Source organism: Podarcis gaigeae (genome assembly GCF_964106915.1).
Source record: "Podarcis gaigeae genome assembly, chromosome: 17".
Taxonomy (NCBI): domain Eukaryota; kingdom Metazoa; phylum Chordata; class Lepidosauria; order Squamata; family Lacertidae; genus Podarcis; species Podarcis gaigeae.
This window is the reverse complement of record NC_139694.1, coordinates 29170453-29189506: the sequence shown is the minus strand read 5'-3', so window position 1 is coordinate 29189506 and position 19054 is coordinate 29170453. Positions and strand designations below refer to the sequence as shown.

At 47.0% G+C, this 19054-nt stretch overlaps 1 protein-coding gene and 1 long non-coding RNA gene across 3 annotated transcripts in view; one reads left to right on the top strand and one right to left on the bottom strand.

Annotated features, from left to right (window-relative positions):
- Nucleotides 1-14522, top strand: part of LOC310835283 — a 49861-nt gene extending 35339 nt beyond the window's left edge. Inside the window, exon 3 of the long non-coding RNA XR_014559503.1 lies at nt 14383-14522. This is a non-coding gene — a long non-coding RNA (uncharacterized lncRNA). The remainder of the gene's footprint in view (nt 1-14382) is intronic.
- VLDLR (very low density lipoprotein receptor) overlaps nt 3036-19054 on the bottom strand; it is a 29637-nt gene continuing 13618 nt past the window's right edge. Inside the window, exons 5-19 of one of the 2 annotated variants that reach the window (XM_083718761.1) lie at nt 16947-17327; nt 16726-16848; nt 15603-15725; nt 14800-14919; nt 14593-14718; nt 14042-14213; nt 12206-12430; nt 10554-10672; nt 10029-10168; nt 9408-9549; nt 8123-8272; nt 6938-7003; nt 5167-5247; nt 4615-4784; nt 3036-3648 (exon numbers count right to left, since the gene is read on the bottom strand). In XM_083718761.1, coding sequence (XP_083574887.1) covers nt 3613-3648; nt 4615-4784; nt 5167-5247; nt 6938-7003; nt 8123-8272; nt 9408-9549; nt 10029-10168; nt 10554-10672; nt 12206-12430; nt 14042-14213; nt 14593-14718; nt 14800-14919; nt 15603-15725; nt 16726-16848; nt 16947-17327 — 2174 coding nt within the window. In that variant the 3' untranslated portion in view covers nt 3036-3612. The remainder of the gene's footprint in view (nt 3649-4614; nt 4785-5166; nt 5248-6937; nt 7004-8122; nt 8273-9407; nt 9550-10028; nt 10169-10553; nt 10673-12205; nt 12431-14041; nt 14214-14592; nt 14719-14799; nt 14920-15602; nt 15726-16725; nt 16849-16946; nt 17328-19054) is intronic. The other variant, XM_083718760.1, reaches the window with a different exon arrangement.

The following is a 19054-nucleotide window of genomic DNA, read 5'->3' as shown; positions in this document are numbered from 1 at the left end:
GCCAAGCACGTTGTTAATTTAAAAGGGCATAACGATATCTTAATTTTAAGGTCTCTGAATAGTTAGACGTCGAAGCGCTGCAAGCCTACAGGAAATGAGAGTTACATTTTCTTTGCTGGAGACAAGAGTTCTCTTTGCCAGGGCGGGGGGCATGTATCAGTTGGTTGGGGCAGCAAGCATGCCTTACCAGTGTGCAACTGGGAGTGTGTTTGCTCCTGAATTTGTGTGAGCTGTCCTCTCTCCACAGACCCATCGATACCACGCATGATGCGAAGGTGGGAGGAAACAGCTTCATGGGATAAAAGTTCCCTTCCCTTGCTTGATTTTGTACATATATTTAAACACCAAATAAAATAGCCAGCCCTCTCTACTGCAGACCCGGTTGCAGAGCCCACCACTCCCAACTGTTTGCTAGGGGAAAGCTATACTCTTCAGTATAGCCTCCATGTTTCTAACCCATGCAAGTTAGAATACAGATTGCTATAAGGTAAAGGGACCCCTGACCATTAGGTCCAGTCGTGGACGACTCTGGGGTTGCGGCGCTCATCTCGCTTTATTGGCCGAGGGAGCTGGCGTACAGCTTCCGGGTCATGTGGCCAGCATGACTAAGCCGCTTCTGGCGAACCAGAGCAGCACACGGAAATGCCGTTTACCTTCCCGCCGGAGCGGTACCTATTTATCTACTTGCACTTTGATGTGCTTTCGAACTGCTAGGTTGGCAGGAGCAGGGACCGAACAACGGGAGCTCACCCAGTCGCGGGGATTCGAACCGCCAACCTTCTGATCGGCAAGTCCTAGGCTCTGTGGTTTAACCCACAGCGCCACCCGCATCCCTCTATAGATTGCTATATGGTACTACTAAACACATATTTATGGAGGCAGCTGAGGCAGGTTTTGCTTCCAATATCTACATCTAACTAATCACTGTGCTCGGAGACAAGAAACACTTCCCTATATCAGATCAGACTGACTCTCAATCTCTTTTGCATCTTCCACATGGCTTTGGCTCAGCGGTTTTAAGCTTTTTAGGTTTGGCACAGGGCTCTCTTTGCTTACAAAAGCCAAGATTCTGGAGGAAGACTCATTTATAAAGGCTTGACCAAGAACAATCCACTCTTAACACAAAGGAAATGTTGTCCGCCTACATCCTAACCCTAATAAAACACTTTCAACCATAAGGCTGCATTTTAATGTATTGGTGCAAACAACTTCTGTTATGGGCAATTATTTGTTTACCTTGGTTCACAAGATGTCAACAGATCAAGTATCAGGAGAGGGTGAAAGCATGTGTATCCCTCTGAAATTCAGCACTGGAAGGAAAAGACTATTCCCTGAGGGGATGAAAAATTGCCACACTTGGCTCATAGCAGATGGCAGAACTCTGTAAAAAGGCATTTGGAAACTAAGGAGGATAGATAATACAACGTGGAAGCAAGCGTCACAAAGACGTGCCAATATCATAACTGTGTCAGGCTGGTCCTAATTCCCTTACAATTATAGAAGTTTTTGCAATGACAACAGGAAGGAGATTCTGCTGACTCAGAACATTGGTGATTTGTAGACATCTTTTGAGAGCAAAGCAAATTGAGAGCTTTCTTTTAGACATAGAATCATGGGAAAAGGATGGCAGTCTGGATTTAAAGCAGCAGAAAGGGCACTTCTGATACCTGATCTCAGTGAAGGAGAGTGCTGTAGGAAATGGGGGATGGATCCTGCCAAACCTTAGACTGACAGGAGCAGGTGGAACTTGCACTCCTGCAATTGTGGGCAATTTGGATGAAAATGGCATACCTAGAGGTTGCCTGGTTCCTGATGTATCACTTGAACATCCCTCCCAAAAACACCCTGACCAGAGAGCGCTGGCAAGTTGTTTCCTGCCATAAGAAATCAGGACTTATCACAAGAGACGGCCTCTCCCTGGTGTTTGCTTATGTGGAGTGCTGTGTGGTAGAAAAAGACATTATTCCCAGACATGCTTCATCACTCACTAAAACCCACGTTCAGTCCTGTTGGGCTTCAATATCAGGTGTGACTAGGTTAGTCGTATCACTGCAACCTTTGGAGCAGGGATTGGGACCCCGGGACCCTCCAGACATTGCTGACCTACAAACCCCATCATGCCTGACCACCGGCTGTGCTGGTTGGGACTGATGGGGAGTCGGAATCCAACGATAGCTAGAGGGTCACGGGATTCAAAACAACACATCTAACAGTCAACTTGGGTCGTGGTGAGCCTACCGCTTGGAAGGAAAAGGGACTAACCCCCCAAACAAAAGTGGTTTCCACATACTGGGAGGTGGGGGTGAGTGGGACTGTATTATGTGTATGAAAGAGCATCCCCAACCATATCATTCTGCCTGGACACCGAGGTCCAGCTCTGAGGGCCTTCTGGCAGTTCCCTCCCTGAGAGAAGTGAAGTTGCAGGGAACCAGGCAGAGGGCCTTCTTGGTGGTGGCACCCACCTTGTGGAATGCCCTCCCACCAGATGTCAAGGAAATAAACAACTATCTGACTTTTAGAAGACATCTGAAGGCAGCCCTGTTTAGGGAAGCTTTTAATATTTGATGGATTATTGTATTTTAATATTTTCCTGGAAGCTGCACAGAGTGGCTGGGGAAACCTAGCCAGATGGATGGGGTATTTAAAAAAATGTATTTATTATTATTATTATATTCAGCTGCTTATAAATCAAATACTCAATTGGCACCGTAAGCACCTCTGACATCCAAGGACTGCCTCTTGAGAGTAGCTGAGAGAGAAATTGAAAGGCATCAGGCAGACTCAGCAAAGCAACAGCTGAAGCCAAGTGTTAGGATATTAACTGAGGGGGAAAGTGAAGGCTGCGTGAACTGGGGTGCTCAACCCTGCACAGCTTCTGGCGAGAGCTACACCATTCGCAGGCAGCCCTGCCGTTCAGATTTCCGTGTGCTCCCTTCATTCCAAGCAAAGTTCTGGAGCTCTTCCCCCAGCGAGTTCAGCTGGTGTCCAGAATGTGTCAGCAGCGTGATCAAGCAAACGGCACGTCCAGCCCTGTCTATAGCTTTGCTTCTCTTTAATGTCATTTCAGTGTCGAAATTTACAGTGGTTTTCTGATACAGAGCAATTGTCCTCTGCACACCTCTGTAGGTGGTTCGGGGAGGACAAATTCACAATTCATACAAAAGTTAAATTTTACAAATTTTTGGCAATTAGACTGAGTAACCCGTTTTCTCCTATTGCCATTGCCCAACCATTGAAAAAAAAAAGTTATACAATAATTTACATTGAAATGTGTTTCTTCTCCAAAGTGCTTGATAGACTATCCTCAGGAAAATTTACAGGGGCCTGTACAATTATTTACAGGAAGTACTTTTTGCAGCGCTTGTTCCTTCCCTATGGCTTCTTGGAAAGTGCTTTATACAGGGCCAGCGGTGGCAATACTTATTAAAAGGGTTACAGGTAACCAGTGACTTAAAAGCTGAATTGCTGTGGACAGACGTTGACAAGCTTCGTATGAAAATGGTTGGTGAGCTTGTGCCATCTTCGTTCTCCCATGACAGGAAGGAAAACTGTCCAGCCACTGGCTTCTGTCCAAATGATGTAAAACAAAAGTAGACTAGGAGATGGCTGCCTTCATGATAAGTCATCGTCTGTGCTGACGACTGATATCTGTTTGGAGGAGAAACGAGGATTAGTGACAATGCAATCCCTCCCGTTTCATGCAGTGAAGTTTTTGCAGCACGTGGTTTGTGTTTAACACAAGATGCTCCCGGCTTTCAACTTTGTATGACAGGAATAGTACACAACACTTACCCTGCTTATCCACAGAGCCAGCAAAGCTTCCTAGCCAGTAGCTGCCACAACTTTAGCAGCTAATGCAAAGTCATCTCCTCAAACATGACTTAGGTGGGTGCTGAGACAGAACCAGTTCCAAGAACCCAAGACCTTTGGCAAAGGGTATCAGTGGTGCCCTGGTCACCTCCCATCGCTCATTCTTTCCCCCACAGGTAAGATGACTCCCAAGATAAAGATTAGAAGAGGGGGAGAAGTCTACACTGGAGTCAAAGGAGAAATCCACAAAGGGACCTCCCATTTTCTGCCTCCTTCCACCTGCTTGCTTTGCAAGTGATCCTATGCAGGCCACCTGGAAGTGAGCCTCACTGAACCCACTGGGTCTCCCTTCAGAAAAAACCAGCTGAGAACCAGTGAGCTCCTGGATCCCCAGAAAGTGCCTGGCCCATGGATGGATCTGTAGCTGTGTCCAAAGTTTTGCTATGCAGTTACCAAAGCTAGTTTGAGATTTAAGCCTTAAGAACCAATTTGGATTAAGGACTTGAAACAAATTCTGATTTTCAAGAGTTGCTGGGATCCATTTAAGGCAGTCACTATACAGTAGTCTGTAACCCGAGGTATCACTGTAGTGCCCTGCATTCCCATAATCCCTGACCTCTGGGCCACACAGACCGGGGGTGATGCATGCCATGATCTAACACGTCAGGAGGACAACACATTGATGGCAGCGCTGCTTCAGATATGACAGGGAAGTGATGCAATATTCTGCTACACCATTCTAGGAGTACTTATTTCTGGTGCCTAATATTTACTATCTTCTGCAGTTCCACCCCCTTCACTTACAGCTGGATACGTGTGGCCCACTGAAGCGCTGTGTCTTCCGATGTCTATAGAGAGGTCTTCTTCCGTCGTTTTCAAGTACACCGGATTGTCAAAATTCATGCTTTTCATGTTCTTGTGTTGCCAGTTGCGCCACATGAAGTAGCTGCCTGCCGCCGCCATGGTCAACAACACTGAAAGAAATGGCAAAGTGACGTTCCTCTGGAGCATCTTAGCCCAGCTCAGACTGCAGAATAGCTTTTGGTGGCCTAAGTTGAATGCAGCCATCATAAGGAGAAAGTGTGCCACCTTGCTCCCACGACTGAGGGGGCTGCGGCTGCTTGGCTTCAGTGGAGCATGCGTGCATGATGTCAGCATGTGGACGTGTCATGCGCACACCCCGTGGCTTTTGCATATCACATGAGCACACTCCATGGAATGCACACAAGGCTGCCAAGGAATTTTAAGGGGGCCCAGCCCTCTCCCTGAACATGGGGGTGGGCCCTTACCCCTTAATCAGGAGGGAGGTACAGTGAAAATACCTCGCACGATTTCAGGGCAACGTCTTCTACTTACATACGGGAAGAATGGCCCATGCTGCTGAAGAACTTCTGGATGAAGAAAGCTCTTCTGAAACTGGACTGCTTAGGTTTTGTCCTAGGAAGAAAGAAGCAGCCATTTCATTCACTCCCAAGTGCAACCCAGTTAAGTGTTTTAAAAGGTTTCCACATCTAGTAGAAAGCTTTGTCTACTAAACAGTTTAAACTCTAGGGGAGGCAGAAAAGTTGCCTGAACTTTGGCGGAGGAAACTGTTGGAAATTCCATTCCACCCTTGCTGTAGATATGTGAGATTGTTACATGTCACATGTCTGTTTACAGATTGCTGGATTCCTGTGAGCAGAACATCCGCTCTGTATTGCTTTTGTTTTTTCTCTCTCCCCGAGAAGAACGACAAGGATAAAGGCCATGTTTTTCTGTGTCCTGATTTATGTATAATAAATGTGTAATTTAGTATAGTCTCCCTGCCTCGAGCCTGATCTGTTGTGTGTTTACTCTGCTGAGTAATGTGTGCTCTTGCATGCACAGCAAAATGAGTCGCGGATGCATGTCGGAGGAGGATGACTGATTGATCTTTGCAGCAGCAAGACCGAGAAGGGAGATGTTCCGGCTGGGGCCAAGCCAGCTGGCTTGCCATCCCATAGTTCCGACAGAAATGAGCTGCTTGCCGAGCTGGTTCCCACTCAAAAAATTGAGGTGCGCTGCCACAAATCCCCTTGTTTTAAGATATTGGCCAATGCATCATGGCATCACTGCCTGGTGCAATAGCTCTGCTGGCCAGAGACAGAAGGGGATATTCCAGTTCAGGTAAGAGAAGGATCAACTCTGAAAGCTCCAAGGCCTACCCAATGGGCATTCCAATTCTGAGTGCAAATGGTAGCATGAAGCTTAGGACAGAAAAGACCAAGTTACTATTGCTTGGGAGGGGTCTAGAGGCCTCTAAGAGTCTGCACACTCTCCCTTGAGGTCTGCAGCTTGGGGGTAATCCTAGCTTCTTCTTACACTGCAGCAATTGCTAGGAATAATGCCTGTTGTCAGCTGTTTCCTTATCAAGGAAAGGAAGTCAATCCAGATAATAGATTCAGGTAGAGAGCTGTGTTGGTCTGACGCAGATGAAATAAATAAATAAAATAAAAAAATTGTCCAGTAGCACCTTAGAGACCAACTAAGTTAGTTCTGGGTATCTGAAGAAGTGTGCATGCACAGGAAAGCTTATACCCAGAACTACTTAGTTGGTCTCTAAGGTGCCAATGTATTTGCATTACAGTCGACTCTCTGGTTGCAAACGTGATCCATGTGGGATGTATGTTTGCAACCCGCAGCATTCGCAACCCGTGTCTCCGCACGCGTGGGTTGCAATTCAGCGCTTCTGCGCATGCACGACTGCCGAAACCCTTCTTAATTGTATTTCACTATTAATATACTTCTTAATTGAATTTCAGTTCAATTACTTTGATAACATCCATATTTTGTTATGTGCAAATGGCTTGAGATACCTATGAGGTCCATAAATTACCATATAGCATATATTCAACACAAAAAACAGCGACAATTTGTTGTGGACAAAGGACAGCTGGACATATAAAGGGGCCCCCCATTACCTTCAGGAGCTTAGGGCCTCATCAAACCTAAATCCGGCCCTGAGCTTAGCCCAGTGTTCCTTGGAATAACCCAAACACGCAAGGTCTGCAAAAAGACCTCTGTGCCCTCCCCCCTTGCGCTGAGCAGAAGTGGTGGGATCCTTCGCTTATTCTGCTCTACCACCAGCACGCTGCATTAGGACCAATACCTCCAGAAAGTGGTCCAGGTGGTTTTTCTGTTCTGCTGTTCTCTTTTGCCTCAGCAGCTCCTGTACCTGAAATTATAGATCAGCAACTTTGAAGCCCAGGATTGACTGGGTCCTTGTTCTGTGGAGGTGGTGCATCTACAGATGAGCATGTTCATGCATGTCTCAAATTAGCTGTGGGTTGCAAAATGTCAGCCGTCTGCTGCAGCTTCGTAACGCAGTAGATCTGTCATCAGATCAGCTCTTAAATGCTTAGAAAGTCAGGCTCAAGTTATCTAGCTCTTGGCCAATTAAGCCATTTTTAATTTTTTGCATTTTTAAAATAAGAGAAGAAGAAGAAGAAGAAGAAGAAGAAGAAGAAGAAGAAGAAGAAGAAGAAGAAGAAGAGGAGGAGGAGGAGGAGGAGGAGGAGTTTGGATTTGATATTCCGCCTTTCACTACCTTTAAGGAGTCTGAAAGCGGCTAACATTCTCCTTTCCCTTCCTCCCCCACAACAAACACTCTGTGAGGTGAGTGGGGCTGAGATACTTCAGAGAAGTGTGACTGGCCCAAGGTCACCCAGCAGCTGCATGTGGAGGAGCGGAGACGCGAACCCGGTTCTCCAGATTACGAGACTACCGCTCTTAACCACTACACCACACTGGCTCTAGAGGTCAAATGTATTTCAAAACTATGCTGGAAAATAAAAGCCAAGGCTGAAGTCTGAGCTATGTTATGCTTAGAAGCAAGCTGCAGGACCAGTTGAACACATTGCTCTTAGGAATGCCAATTATCCAACACTCTAAGAGATGCTATAGTAGGTTGATATGTGAGGTTTCATACTTCAACTAGCAAACCTTTCCCACCTAGAACTAGCATTCTGGATTAACAGAGCTTGCTTTTTCAAGGCACTTTGCCTCCCAGTAGGTCGTATGTCAGCATACATCCCACTGCGGAGATTATCTTTTGTCCAATGCCGTCTCAGAAAAGGAGATTGAGCCAGCTCACAATGCATTACTGCAATTATTATCAGGATGACATCAGAATTTAACAGATGCCTACTATAGCTTGTGAAATCCATGAGTATGTAGATGCCAGCCAGAATATGCCACTGAACGACCACATCGAAGCATTTTGGACAATATTAATGCACAAGATGGACGGGGCAAAGACTCACGAGACGCAACTCCAAGGAGCATGCAAGTGTACCTCTGCATCTTAAGCCATTATCTTGCAACGTGTCGCCATCGGGACAAATGCAAGTATACTTTGGCGAACGGTCATTGATCTGGGGAGCAGGCAAGCACAGATATTCGCAGCCTCCGTTTGTCATGTTCTCATCTTCACACCAGTTCTTTCCTGTGGAGAGATGTTTCTAAGCATGTTCATCTCGTATCAGAACTTAAACTTCCATCAAGACGGCAAAGGCTGTGATCAGTTTACTAGGTGAGCCATCGCAACGTTTGGCTTGCAGTCAAGTCTATACTCAACATGCTGCTCATCTTCCTATAATGGGAGTGTCTTCCAAGAGAATATGCGAGAACAGAGAGTCTTTCTAGCATAGAATGCTATTTGTCCCTTGACTTTTGCCAAAGTAAACCATGGACTGAGAGCAAGTTACAGTCAGAACTTGGATGACTGAAGGCAGAATTTGGGCCAACCATTCACTTCCCTGTCAGATGCACTGTGGCAACATTAAACAGATTCATTTCTGAAAGTATTTTTATACCACTCTACCATAAACATAAGGGACGCAGGTGGCGCTGTGGGTTAAACCACAGAGCCTAGGACTTGCCGATCAGAAGGTCGGTGGTTCGAATCCCCGCAACGGGGTGAGCTCCCATTGCTCAGTCCCAGCTCCTGCCAACCTCATAGTTCGAACGCACGAAGTGCAAGTACATAAATAGGTACCACTCTGGCGGGAAGGTAAACGGCGTTTCCGTGTGCTGCTCTGGTTCGCCAGAAGCAGCTTAGTCATGCTGGTCACATGACATAGAAGCTGTATGTTGGCTCCCTCAGCCAATAAAGCAAGATGAGCGCCGCAACCCCAGAGTCGGCCACAACTGGACCTGATAGTCAGGGGTCCCTTTACCTTTACCTACCATAAATATATATCACAACAGTTTACAACAATATAAAACCATGAAGATTAGAAAAAAGTTAAAAACAAGTAGTAAGCAATGGAAAGGGAAGGGATCATCTAGTGTAGGCTTTCCCAAACTCAGCCCTCCAGATTGTTGGGACTACAACTCCCATCATCCCTAGCCAACAGGACCAGTGGTCAGGGATGATGGGAATTGTAGTCCCCAAATAGCTGGAGGGCTGAGTTTTGAGATGCCTGATCAAGTCCAACTGGCTGCAATGTATTGTGGGAGATGTACCCTTAATTGCCTGCCTAGACCTGGTGGAAGAGAAGTTCTCAGATGGCATTTAAAAGTTGCCCTGGAAAGCTTCTTGAAAGCTTTCTTGCACTGCACCTGACGACTCCTGTTACCTGATTGCTGTACAAGTTCATGATACACAATGATGTCCCGAGCATCATACAAGTTGTTGACTACGGTTTCCAGCTCAGCGCCCGTAAACTTATTCGCACCGTACACAGCTTCGTTTTCACCATCAGTCCAGTAAATGGTGTCCTGGGGGGCAAAGGTGGTTATATCAGACTGAAGGATTATTCTTTGAACTGCTGAACTTAAAAAGAATGCAAGTGAGGACCAGGCATGTTTTCCATCAAATTCCACGAGTCAAGTTAAATGGAGCAACCTTTCAGCAGCCATTTAGTTCACTAGCCACCTGGCCCAGCTCCATTATCACAGAAGGCAACAGAATTTCTGCAGCTCAAATGACTTGTCACCACTCTTAGCTTGCTAATTTATTTCTCACATTCACAGACCACCTTTTCTTCCAAGAAGCTCAATGTGGCGTACTTTTCTTTTCCCTCCCCAGTTCACCTCTCAACAGCCCTGTGAGGTTGGTTAGACTGAGTGACTGACTGGCCCAAGGTCAGCCGGTGAGCTTCATGGCCAGTGGGAATTTGAACCCTGGTCTCCCAGGTCACAACCTGACACTCTACCCATTAAGCCACGCTGCCTCTCACTGTGACCTTGGTTCTTACCTCAAATATCGTCAGAGCAAGGGGATGAGCAAGGAATTCATGCGATTCCAACACGATCCTTCGGTCGTGCCCATTCAGATCGACACTGGACAGCTTGTGCAGCTTAGAATCAACCCAGTAGAGACGATTCTTCACACGATCTGAAGAGAAAACATCTCAGAATGCAGCCAAGTTTGACAAGAGCTTGCCTAAATGCACTTCTAAACCTAGATTTCCAAGGAGGTTTTGCAGTAGCGTCCTTGGCTATGCAATGGGTAATTAAGGCACCACAAAATGCAGATTACAGGATCCTGAAGTCAATGGCAATGATCATAGAGCGAAGCCATGGAAGCATGTCAAATACCCCCAAGGCTGGGTATTGGCTTGATTTGGGGTGGGGAAAGGTCTCATCATGTTCTGGCCCAAAGCAGTTCATCCCAGAAGACTACTTGCTTTCACACCCTTAAGGCACTCCTCCCAATTAATCCAACTCCAAGAATTCCTTCAACAAGGAATTCCAGCACGGTAGGAAGAACATTTATATACCTAGTGCAATCCCATTAGGCCTCTCAATATCTGTTGTCACAAGTTGTTGCCTGTCAAGTCCATTCATCCCTGCTTTCTCAATTTTGGCTGGTTCACCCCAATCAGACCAATACATGAAGCTGTAAGAGAAACCAGGTAAAAACTGTCAGGAGTCGACTCGGCTGCCTAGATCATTTTGCATGTTTCTTCCTCAGCAGTTGCACTCACTAGAGTTTCGCCTCAAAACTTTGGCTGATTTTGGCTAACGGGCCTTTTTATGCATCAGTTCCTGGCAGGCCCGGGCAATGTCTTGTCTAAAACCGGTTTAAAGTTAAAAATGGCAAGAACAAGTTTGGAATTTCTGATCAGGCAACGGATCACAAATCCCTGCTCACCTCACTTGCAGTGAGCCTCGCACCCTGCAGTCGGGTTGCCTGGCCCACCCCTCCCTCCGCAGCCCAGCAAACCACCTCGCGAGTGGGACTTTCCTGCCTGCCACCCGTGCCTTTGTTCCTTTCCCTGGCTGTGGGAGCGCTAGCAGGCTGCTGCCTCCTCCCTCCACCCCTCCTCATGCCGAGTGGAACGGTGTCTTCTGGTGGCCAAGAGAGACTCCGGTCAGAGGGAGCCACGGCTAGTAGTTCCGGGGAAGCTGGTGGCTCCGCAGTGCCCAGCAGTGCCCCAGCTGATGCACTCTGCCTGGGGCAGCACCACACGCCCAGCTTCACCAGCAAGAGGTAGAAGCTACACACGGTGACGCCAATCATCTACTCAGCCGGCAACTGCTTTCTTTCTCCCTTCCAACATCATAATATACCGCCATATCGCAAAGTTTAGCTGGCGATCTATTACAAGGTTGGAAAGCAAGTATCGCCCACCCCTAGTTTCTGTTTGTACCAAATTACAGAAGGGACAGGCATCTTCCCTCAGGGTCATTCTTTTGTTGCGCAAATGCACCAAAGCATATACAGTGGTGCCCCGCAAGACGAATGCCTCGCAAGACGAAAAACTCGCTAGACGAAAGAGTTTTCTGTTTTTTGAGTCGTCTTGCGAGGTTTTTTCCTTTTTTTAAAAAGCCGCTAATAGCCGTGCTTCACAAGACGAAAAAACCGCAAGACGAAGAGACTCGCAGAACTGATTAATTTCGTCTTGCGAGGCACCACTGTAGATCAAGCCTAGAAAAACAGTCCCTTCTCAACCGGGGTGGTCAAATACAGGCATAGGCAAACTCCGGCCCTCCAGATGTTTGGGACTACAATTCCCATCATCCCTGGCTAACAGGACCAGTGGTCAGGGATGATGGGAATTGTAGTCCAAAAAAAATCTGGAGGGCTGGAGTTTGCCTATGCCTGGGTAAGTATCGTGGGCAGCTACTCTGGCATTAAGTTACTAGCAATTCTTCCAGTACCACTTCTTGCCTATTCAACATAGATGTGCTTACATTGGCAAAGATATAAAGGTTTATGAAGCAAGTTATTGCTGTCTTTTCTGGATTCCCCAATGGAATCCTCAATAACATTCTCTCAAATTGAGGGTTTCCTCTCTCTCTCTCCTGCAAGTGCTGCTACACGTCTTGGAATGCTGCACCCTTGTGAGAATAGGTTATATGAGAGAGCCTCAAAAATCATCAAGGTTTATTCAGTTAAGATGATCTCAGACATCTAAACATTGTTTACCCAGTAAGGGGATCCACAGCAATAGAGGCGGGCTCTTTTAAGTCCGTGTTGAAGAGGACCTTCCTTTTAGCACCGTTCAGGCTGGCCACAGAAATGGACTTGAGAGAAGAATCCGTCCAGTAGATGTTCTTGTATATCCAGTCAAAAGCAATTCCTGCAGGATTCTGCACATTCTCTATGATCCGGCGGTGCTGTAGTGGCTTGTTATTAGAAGTGATTGAGGTGCTGGGAAGAAATATCTCATTGAGTTGAGTCCCCAATGGATACACTGCCCAGACTGCCCCAAACCCAGTGTGCGGGGCTCCAAGTTAATCCTAGACTCAGATTTAGCTAGAACAAGCTTGCAGCTTAAGGGGTACATTTTCCTCATGGCGAACCTACTGGGAGCTACATGCAGGGAACGTTCCCATGTGAAATCAGCTAATTTCCAACCATACAGAAGCTGGAGATCCTCACACAACACATTTTCCGCCAAGTCAAGCGAGAGGCAGCCCAGTTCTACAATACATTCAAGCTAAGGAGAAGCTGTGAAGGATGCAGATCAGAAACATGGCCTGAGGAGAATTCCCAGGGCTGGAGGCACCTTTGGCCCATTGGCTGGAGATTACTAACACCCTGATCTACAAGTTGAGACTCTGAGATGGTGGCTACTTAACAACCCAAGGCCACCCATCTAAGGAAATTGATTTTGGCCATCAAACTTGCCATCTAGTATGTTTTGGCAGTCACACACAGTAAGGTTTCAGCTGGGCTTCCCTCCCGGGTCTGTGTACCTGGTACCAAGCAAAAGCAGGTGCCCAGGACTTTTAGTTTGCTCACGTATCTGCTCAGCTGCATTTGAAACTCAACTGTGTTAGTGACGTCTTGCTAAGTTGATAGCTAGCAAGGCCAGAGCTCAGGGATGATGGGAGTTGTAGTCCAACACCATCTGGAGACTCACAGGTTGAGAACCACTGATTCTAATGAGACCATTGATCCATAAAATGAAAGCAATGAACAATGTACTGTAGTCAATCAATCAATCAATCAATCAATAGCTGAACTGAGTTCCACACAGTCACAAAAACAAAACAAAAAAGTCAAAATAGTAAAATAAATAGCGAAGAGAGACAGACCTCAGCGCAACACTCAAAATGGAAGTGTGGAACCCAAATTGGAAGCATAACACTCAAAATGGAGCACGTTCAGCTTCCAAAAAAAGTTTGCAAACTGGAACACTTACTTCCGGGTTCGCAGTGTTTGGGTTCCAAGTTGTTTGAGTACCAAGGTGTTTGAGAACCAAGGTACCACTGTACAGGCATAGTAGCTCAACACCTTAAGGGAGCCCTCATTATTAGAAGGTTCTCTCCATGTACAAAATTTTGCACAGTGCTGTTTGGTAGATTGTGTTTTATGGTAGCAGCCAGCACTGCAGAGATCAGTTGGTTAGGGCCTGGTGCTGATAACATCAAGGTTGCAGGTTCGATCCCTGTATAGGACAGCTGCATATTCCTGCATTGCAGGGCGGAGGGGAACCAGGCAATCCTCAGGGTCCCTCTCCAACTCTAATTCTATTATTCTATTCCTCTATACTTCCCCCAAAAGAAATCCAAGGGTCTGTTCTTCAGCTGAACCTGTGTGTCGGGTAACCTGAAAGGCCCACGCTGTTGATCATCCATTATCAAGTTGAGGCCGAGAGTAGCGTACAAGACATTGTCTTCACCAAAAAAATAAGCTGCATAGTCTTAAGGGGAGGTTTGGCGATCTACTGCAAGTCAGCCAAGTCAAAAGTTGATACTCTTTAGGTAGGAGTGCAAGCAGCTCTGCAGTTCCATCACCTGAATGGAAAAAGCTTACCTGAGGAGAGCATTTGGGCCAATGTCTGCCCAAAAGATGGCATGCTCAGCCATGTCTGCATCTAAAGCCACCACGTTCCTCAAGTCTCCGATGAGCTGGGTATAGTCCTGTCTTTCCAGGGCAAACTGCCTGATGTTCCAGCGATTTGTAAAAAGCAGACTTGGTTCTCCACCTGCAATAATAGATTAGTAGGTGAAGTGAGCAGCCAGATGGTGCAGAAATAGCTTTTTACCCTGAGCGCCCACTTTCAAACAAGTTCCTCCATGGACCTTTCCCACACACCCCCATCTGCAGGCTCTGCTCAGCCATTCATGTCTCCTCATTCCCATTATGCATTTCAGGAATTCAGATCCCAACTGATTCGGCTTCAGATGCAACCAGGGGCACCCAATGTCAATTACAGTAGTCCTCCTGGGACATTTTGCAAGGTGGACAACTTTCATTCATCTCTCTGAGACGCAAGGCTCTGGGAAGGTGCCCGGAAATGAGTTCGCGATTGTTTTACATCCTCAAGAGGAAAATTATGGACACCAGGATGAAGAGTTACTTACCGATTGCCTTACATACGAGAGTTTGTGGGTCCATCCGGTAGCCCCGACTACATTCGCATTTGTACCCCAACTTTGTATTGATGCAGATTTGGCTGCAGATACCCGGGTTCAGGCATTCATCGATGTCTGGAAGAGAAAAGCTACTTAGCATTGCACTACGATAGGAATGCAAGTTTCAGGAATACCATCTTGCCACAGAATGCTCACCTCCACACGTTTTTCTGTCTATCAACTCAAAACCAGCAGGACAATCACATTCATAGCCTATAACCAGATCCCTGCAGATATGAGAGCAGCCTCCGTTGTTCACGAGGCACTCGTTGACGTCTGGAAGAAATGAGAAGGGCCACTCAGTCCTTTGTGAGATTTGCTTCATGTGCTTAGAACATCGGAAGGCAAACTAAGGTCCGGGGGCTGGATCTGGCCCAATCGCCTTCTAAATCCGGCCTGTGGATGGTCCAGGAATCAGCATGTTTTTACATGAGTAGAATGTGTCCTTTTATTTAAAATGCATCTCTGGGTTATTTGTGGGGCATAGGAATTCATTCATATTCCCCCCCCCCCAAATATAGTCCGGCCCCCACAAGGTTTGAGGGACAGTGGACCGGCTCCCCGCTGAAAATGTTTGCTGACCCCTGGGCTTAGAAGCAATACCTTCCCTGATGCTGATGCAATACCTCCCTATACCTTCTAGAGATGTCTGTTGCAACAGAGAGAGAATTGGAGGCTGAGTTGTTGAATTAGCACATGACCCATTAGAGCCGTGTGACACTTGACTGCTCTAGTGGAGAAATTGCTTTACTCGTGCAGAAATTGCTTTACAGGTAGCAAGGAGCATTGCCTTGCTGGCTTCAAAAAGGACATGGAACACATGTTGCTGTTGAATGTGGTTCAGCTACGTTTAAAGTTCCAACCTTTGTTTGTTTGTTTGTTTGATAGATCTAAGAAGACACAGACCTATTCAAGTGTCCCGGGTGCCAACAATCCACGCTACGCTACCTCCAACTTACTGCATTCTTTGAGAGGTTCGTCACTCCAGTCTTTGCAGTCCTGCTTCTGGTTGCAAACTTTGCTGGACTCGATGCACTCGCCACTTCTGCACCTGAACTTGCCAGGTCCGGTGCACTGATTCGCTGGAGGTCACAGAGAAGAGACGGACCACGTTAAACAGCTGTCGTCCCAAGCTCAAAATGCTGTGGCTGTTGTCAACACACTGTTATTGGTGTCGACTTAATAGATATTCTACCATTTAAAGTATGCCACCTTCCCACGAATGCTTATACTATGCAGAAGCACTTAAAATTAACATGACATCTAGACTAACAAAAATATGAGCAGCAACACCTTAAGCCCCCTTTTTTAATTCAATGTTGAGCTCCTGTTGCTCGGTCCCAGCTCCTGCCAACCTAACAGTTCGAAAGCACGTCAAAGTGCAAGTAGATAAATAGGTACCACTCCGGCAGGAAGGTAAACAGCCCTGTTCAGGGAAGTTTTTAATGTATGATATTTTTAATGTATGTTTCTATGGAAGCCACCCAGAGTGGCTGGGGAAACCCAGCCAGATGGGCGGGGTACAAATAATAAATTATTGTTGTCCCCATTTTCTCAGAGTGTTTGCCCAGAACGGCATACACTTTTGTTTCCCCACCCCCATTTTGTGTTGTTGTTTCTATGTATGTTGTGCTATGGCCGCATGGCTAATGCAATAAAATCATTTTTACACGGGAAGACACCCGAGGACACCAAAACCTGCATTCCTGTACCCGTGAAAATCTACGAAAGCATATATATATATATATATATATATATATATATATATATATATATATAATTATTATTATTATTATTATTATTATTATTATTATTCCATGCGCTGCTCTGGCCACATGACCCGGAAGCTGAACTCAGGCTCCCTCGGCCAATAAAGCGAGATGAGCATCGCAACCCCAGAGTCGGTCACAACGGGACCTAATGGTCGGGGTCACTTTACTTTTATGGGCCTTCAAGAGCCTTCAATAGGAAGGTCACCAGAGCCATCACCACGTTCATTTCAGATTGCATTTTGCGTAGCGTTTCTTGAGGTTTCAGGTCTCAGCCCATCATCTTCCCTGCTCCGTGATGCTCCCCACTTACCTACTTGGCAGTTCACTTCATCTGAGCCATCTATGCAGTCCCTCACACCGTTGCACTGCCTGGTTCCATGGACGCAGTTCCCATCCTCACATCTGAACTGGTCGGGTCTGCATGTCTGGAAAGCTGGGGGGGGGGAGAGAAGGTGTTCAAGAACATAACTTACAGCCGAAGGAGCCCCGGAGCCACTTTCTGCCGTCCGCGACCAACGGCCTGCTACTTACAACAGTTGATCTCATCGCTGCCGTCTTTGCAGTCCGTGTCGCCGTCGCAGCGCCACTTCTTGTGGAAACACTCGTCTCCCGAGTCACAAAGCATTTCACTCTCCCCGCATTTCACGGTCCGGACCGGCTGGTGGCCGCACTGCTCCGAAGACTCGTCCGACCAGTCGGTGCAGTCTGGTTCGCCATCGCACACCCAGTTCACTGGGATGCAAGTGTCACTCTCACTTTTGCACTGGAACTCGCCGACCCGACAAGTGGGTGCTGCGCAGCCGACCTCGTCGCTGCCGTCACTGCAGTCTTCGTGCCCATTGCAAGCGAAGTCTTTGGAGATGCACTGGCCGTTGGAACACGTGAACTCTTCCGGGTTGCAAGTTATGTTGGCTAAGGGGAAGAAGACACAACACAGCTTTTAATTTTATTTGCTGGGCATTGACAGGAAGTCACCATGGGGAACTGCCAAACACCGAAGTATTAGGCTGATCAGGTTAATTTTGCACACCAAGGGAACTCTAGTACATGTTTTGATTTACACTGTAGTATACAGTCATACCTTGATTTTTGAACAGCTTACTTCTCCACCGTTTTGGCTCCCGAATGCTGCAAACCCGGAAGTGACTGTTCTGGTTTGCGAACTATTTTTGGAAGCTGAACATCTGATGTGGCTTCCGATTGGCTGCAGGAACTTCCTGCAGCCAATCAGAAGCCGTGCTTTGGTTTCCAAACGTTTTGGCAGGCAAATGGACTTCCAGAACAGATTCCGTTCATCTTCCAAGGTACGACTGTATTTAGCACTAGCAGGATGGGTTTAACAGTTAAGTTTCCACTTCATCTAGGACCTAAATTAATGAGCATTTTAGTACCGTAGCAACCGAGTTATTTATTAAGGCTACATTTTGAAACTTAAGCAATTGGTGAATAGCAAAATTCATGCTGAAAGAAAAACATCTATCTTCACTGCAGTCCTGAAGTTGCCATCTACATGTTTTAATATAAAATGGCAGTTTGCAAATGCAGAGATTTTAATTTAGATCATTGTCTCTTCTTGGTACTTTACAGTTTGCTGCTTTGAACAAGTGCCAGCCCTGCCTGAGATTCAACACCAGGGCTGAGCACCCTGGATTCAGCTGAGGTGTGAGTCAAACTGGGCCTATTCCCAGGGACTTTGGCATTGGATGAGTTGGGTTCAGGCAGCCACGGATCGTGATCTCTGACGGGATGGCCCAGAATGATCCACGGTTGTCAGGGGGCAGGAAGGAGAGGCAGGAAGGAGGGAAAAACTGCTTGCCTGCCTGATGCCCCCCTCCACTCAAAAGCTGGCGTGTGGGCAATGTGAGGGTGACACAAGTCCTGCAGAGCACCACCCTTCCACCCAGATTGCCTCCTTTGCTCAACTGTGGAGATGAGAGGGTGATCCGAGGGGCGGTGGCAGCGGAGGCGGTCTCTTTCCCCAGCCCCTGGCCTGCCTTGCACTTATTTAGGAAGAGGTGCAAGGTGGGCAGGGGGTGGTCCCCAGGCAGAGTGAATCCAGTGCTCCCAAGACTGGAGCCATGGGGCAAGTCTGGGGCCTGTGCACAGCCCAACTACCCCTGGAAAATGTTACTGGGGTATTTGCTCAAGTCCCTTTTGTGAGATGTATTATTACAAGAGCAGCCAAGTACAAGCTTTTCCTGTTGCCTAGAATGGACACACAGGGGAATGTGGCTCCAGACAGGAAGGACTTCCTGTCATACCTGCTCTGGAGCTTCCTCCCCCTGTGTGTGACCAGGTAGATGGGGGTGGCCCTAGCTGACCAAAGGGCTGCCCACGCAACCATCTCTCGCGGTCCCTCGGACTCCTCCTCCTGCTCCTCCTCCTGGACTCTTGCTCTCCTGGCTCTTAGCCAGCGCATGGCTCAACCTTCACAGAGGATGGAGCCCACAAGCAGAAAGTCTGAGACGTAGCTCAGACTTCTTTTCACTGTAACCACAAGATAAAGCCCACCTTTAGATTACTGCTGGGAACGGAATGCGAGTAAAACTTTATTCTTACTTTTAAAGAAGACTGTGTTGTTATTATTATTTTAAAAAGGTAAAGGACCCCTGACAATTAAGTCCAGTCAGGATTCAAAC